Raw genomic sequence first — 5,000 nt, 5'->3', positions numbered from 1 at the left:
CCAGTCTCTACTGTACCAGACCGACAGTAACCCAGTCTCTACTGTACCAGACCGACAGTAACCCAGTCTCTACTGTACCAGACCAACAGTAACCCAGTCTCTACTGTACCAGACCGACAGTAACCCAGTCTCAACTGTACCAGACCGACAGTAACCCAGTCTCTACTGTACCAGACCAACAGTAACCCAGTCTCTACTGTACCAGACCAACAGTAACCCAGTCTCTACTGTACCAGACCGACAGTAACCCAGTCTCTACTGTACCAGACCAACAGTAACCCAGTCTCTACTGTACCAGACCAACAGTAACCTAGTCTCTACTGTACCAGACCAACAGTAACCCAGTCTCTACTGTACTAGACCAACAGTAACCCAGTCTCTACTGTACCAGACCGACAGTAACCCAGTCTCTACTGTACCAGACCGACAGTAACCCAGTCTCTACTGTACCAGACCGACAGTAACCCAGTCTCTAATGTACCAGACCGACAGTAACCCAGTCTCTACTGTACCAGACCAACAGTAACCCAGTCTCTACTGTACCAGACCAACAGTAACCCAGTCTCTACTGTACCAGACCAACAGTAACCCAGTCTCTACTGTACCAGACCAACAGTAACCCAGTCTCTAATGTACCAGACCGACAGTATCCCAGTAACCCAGTCTCTACTGTACCAGACCAACAGTAACCCAGTCTCTACTGTACCAGACCAACAGTAACCCAGTCTCTACTGTACCAGACCAACAGTAACCCAGTCTCTACTGTACCAGACCAACAGTAACCCAGTCTCTACTGTACCAGACCAACAGTAACCTAGTCTCTACTGTACCAGACCAACAGTAACCCAGTCTCTACTGTACCAGACCGACAGTAACCCAGTCTCTACTGTACCAGACCAACAGTAACCTAGTCTCTACTGTACCAGACCAACAGTAACCCAGTCTCTACTGTACCAGACCGACAGTAACCCAGTCTCTACTGTACCAGACCGACAGTAACCCAGTCTCTACTGTACCAGACCGACAGTAACCCAGTCTCTACTGTACCAGACCGACAGTAACCCAGTCTCTACTGTGCCAGACCGACAGTAACCCAGTCTCTACTGTACCAGACCGACAGTAACCCAGTAACCCAGTCTCTACTGTACCAGACCAACAGTAACCCAGTCTCTACTGTACCAGACCGACAGTAACCCAGTCTCTACTGTACCAGACCAACAGTAACCCAGTCTCTACTGTACCAGACCAACAGTAACCTAGTCTCTACTGTACCAGACCAACAGTAACCCAGTCTCTACTGTACCAGACCAACAGTAACCCAGTCTCTACTGTACCAGACCGACAGTAACCCAGTCTCTACTGTACCAGACCGACAGTAACCCAGTCTCTACTGTACCAGACCGACAGTAACCCAGTCTCTAATGTACCAGACCGACAGTAACCCAGTCTCTACTGTACCAGACCAACAGTAACCCAGTCTCTACTGTACCAGACCAACAGTAACCCAGTCTCTACTGTACCAGACCAACAGTAACCCAGTCTCTACTGTACCAGACCAACAGTAACCCAGTCTCTAATGTACCAGACCGACAGTATCCCAGTAACCCAGTCTCTACTGTACCAGACCAACAGTAACCCAGTCTCTACTGTACCAGACCAACAGTAACCCAGTCTCTACTGTACCAGACCAACAGTAACCCAGTCTCTACTGTACCAGACCAACAGTAACCCAGTCTCTACTGTACCAGACCAACAGTAACCTAGTCTCTACTGTACCAGACCAACAGTAACCCAGTCTCTACTGTACCAGACCGACAGTAACCCAGTCTCTACTGTACCAGACCAACAGTAACCTAGTCTCTACTGTACCAGACCAACAGTAACCCAGTCTCTACTGTACCAGACCGACAGTAACCCAGTCTCTACTGTACCAGACCGACAGTAACCCAGTCTCTACTGTACCAGACCGACAGTAACCCAGTCTCTACTGTACCAGACCGACAGTAACCCAGTCTCTACTGTGCCAGACCGACAGTAACCCAGTCTCTACTGTACCAGACCGACAGTAACCCAGTAACCCAGTCTCTACTGTACCAGACCAACAGTAACCCAGTCTCTACTGTACCAGACCGACAGTAACCTAGTCTCTACTGTACCAGACCAACAGTAACCCAGTCTCTACTGTACCAGACCAACAGTAACCCAGTCTCTACTGTACCAGACCAACAGTAACCCAGTCTCTACTGTACCAGACCGACAGTAACCCAGTCTCTACTGTACCATACCAACAATAACCCAGTCTCTACTGTACCAGACCAACAATAACCCAGTCTCTACTGTACCAGACCGACAGTAACCCAGTCTCTACTGTACCAGACCAACAGTAACCCAGTCTCTACTGTACTAGACCGACAGTAACCCAGTCTCTAATGTACCAGACCGACAGTAACCCAGTCTCTACAGTACCAGACCGACTGTAACCCAGTAACCCAGTCTCTACTGTACCAGACCAACAGTAACCCAGTCTCTACTGTACCAGACCAACAGTAACCCAGTCTCTACTGTACCAGACCAACAGTAACCCAGTCTCTACTGTACCAGACCAACAGTAACCCAGTCTCTACTGTACCAGACCAACAGTAACCCAGTCTCTACTGTACCAGACCAACAGTAACCCAGTCTCTACTGTACCAGACCAACAGTAACCTAGTCTCTACTGTACCAGACCAACAGTAACCCAGTCTCTACTGTACCAGACCGACAGTAACCCAGTCTCTACTGTACCAGACCGACAGTAACCTAGTCTCTACTGTACCAGACCAACAGTAACCCAGTCTCTACTGTACCAGACCAACAGTAACCCAGTCTCTACTGTACCAGACCGACAGTAACCCAGTCTCTACTGTACCAGACCGACAGTAACCCAGTCTCTACTGTACCAGACCGACAGTAACCCAGTCTCTACTGTGCCAGACCGACAGTAACCCAGTCTCTACTGTACCAGACCGACAGTAACCCAGTAACCCAGTCTCTACTGTACCAGACCAACAGTAACCCAGTCTCTACTGTACCAGACCGACAGTAACCTAGTCTCTACTGTACCAGACCAACAGTAACCCAGTCTCTACTGTACCAGACCAACAGTAACCCAGTCTCTACTGTACCAGACCAACAGTAACCCAGTCTCTACTGTACCAGACCGACAGTAACCCAGTCTCTACTGTACCAGACCAACAATAACCCAGTCTCTACTGTACCAGACCGACAGTAACCCAGTCTCTACTGTACCAGACCAACAGTAACCCAGTCTCTACTGTACTAGACCGACAGTAACCCAGTCTCTAATGTACCAGACCGACAGTAACCCAGTCTCTACAGTACCAGACCGACTGTAACCCAGTAACCCAGTCTCTACTGTACCAGACCAACAGTAACCCAGTCTCTACTGTACCAGACCAACAGTAACCCAGTCTCTACTGTACCAGACCAACAGTAACCCAGTCTCTACTGTACCAGACCGACAGTAACCCAGTCTCTACTGATCTTTGAATGTGTTGCCTGTTGGATTTACGTGGCTCCAAAGTCCAAGTCGAACGAAGTCCACGACTAACAGTAAGTCACAAAGCAACAGTGACATCTAGTGGCCAGGTGCTGTCATTACACCAGTCTGTGCTCTGAGGGCTCAGGACACAGCTGTTCTGTACGGTCTCTGGGACACACATGAAGTCATCAATGTCCGTTTTTTTTCACAGTGGGTCTCATGACGGACAAACACATCTGTTCTGTTGACCGTCATCTCATGACTTCCTATTGAAAAGCTATTGGCTCAAATCAGGAGTAACTAGAAGGAATCATTTAGAATCTTTATCTTGAGTCAAACCACATGCAGTAGATTCACATTCACATTCTAGAACTAGAAGGAATCATTTAGAATCTTTATCTTGAGACAAACCACATGCAGTAGATTCACATTCACATTCTAGAACTAGAAGGAATCATTTAGAATCTTTATCTTGAGACAAACCACATGCAGTAGATTCACATTCACATTCTAGAACTAGAAGGAATCATTTAGAATCTTTATCTTGAGTCAAACCACATGCAGTAGATTCACATTCACATTCTAGAACTAGAAGGAATCATTTAGAATCTTTATCTTGAGACAAACCACATGCAGTAGATTCACATTCACATTCTAGAACTAGAAGGAATCATTTAGAATCTTTATCTTGAGACAATCCACATGCAGTAGATTCACATTCACATTCTAGAACTAGAAGGAATCATTTAGAATCTTTATCTTGAGACAAACCACATGCAGTAGATTCACATTCACATTCTAGAACTAGAAGGAATCATTTAGAATCTTTATCTTGAGACAATCCACATGCAGTAGATTCACATTCACATTCTAGAACTAGAAGGAATCATTTAGAATCTTTATCTTGAGACAAACCACATGCAGTAGATTCACATTCACATTCTAGAACTAGAAGGAATCATTTAGAATCTTTATCTTGAGACAAACCACATGCAGTAGATTCACATTCACATTCTAGAACTAGAAGGAATCATTTAGAATCTTTATCTTGAAACAAACCACATGCAGTAGATTCACATTCACATTCTAGAACTAGAAGGAATCATTTAGAATCTTTATCTTGAAACAAACCACATGCAGTAGATTCACATTCACATTCTAGAACTAGAAGGAATCATTTAGAATCTTTATCTTGAGACAAACCACATGCAGTAGACGGACGACTATTGCTATGAAGAACACACATCCTTATCTGATACAAGATACAGTCACCCTCCTTACTCAAACAGGTGTGTGTGTGTGTGTGTGTACGTACCATTGCTGTCAGTGTTTTTCTGAGGGGTAGCGACACGAAGGAAGATCTGTTGTCTCCAGGAGTGTCTCCGTAGAGGACTGTCTCCTACCACACACACTGCTACCGGACTGGACAGGGCTGCTACGTCACTGAAACACACACACA

General features: G+C 46.1%; 1 protein-coding gene across 1 annotated transcript in view; it reads right to left on the bottom strand.

The window, feature by feature from the left end:
• LOC149980667 (TBC1 domain family member 1-like) overlaps positions 1-5,000 on the bottom strand; it is a 129,982-nt gene that overhangs the window by 57,620 nt on the left and 67,362 nt on the right. Inside the window, 1 exon segment of the mRNA XM_090188256.1 lies at positions 4,857-4,984. Within this exon segment, the coding sequence (XP_090044382.1) occupies positions 4,857-4,984 (128 nt within the window).

Source organism: Oncorhynchus mykiss, chromosome 10, assembly GCF_057628025.1.
Source record: "Oncorhynchus mykiss isolate SJ-2025 chromosome 10, ASM5762802v1, whole genome shotgun sequence".
Classification (NCBI taxonomy): domain Eukaryota; kingdom Metazoa; phylum Chordata; class Actinopteri; order Salmoniformes; family Salmonidae; genus Oncorhynchus; species Oncorhynchus mykiss.
This window is presented reverse-complemented; position numbering and strand designations above follow the sequence as displayed.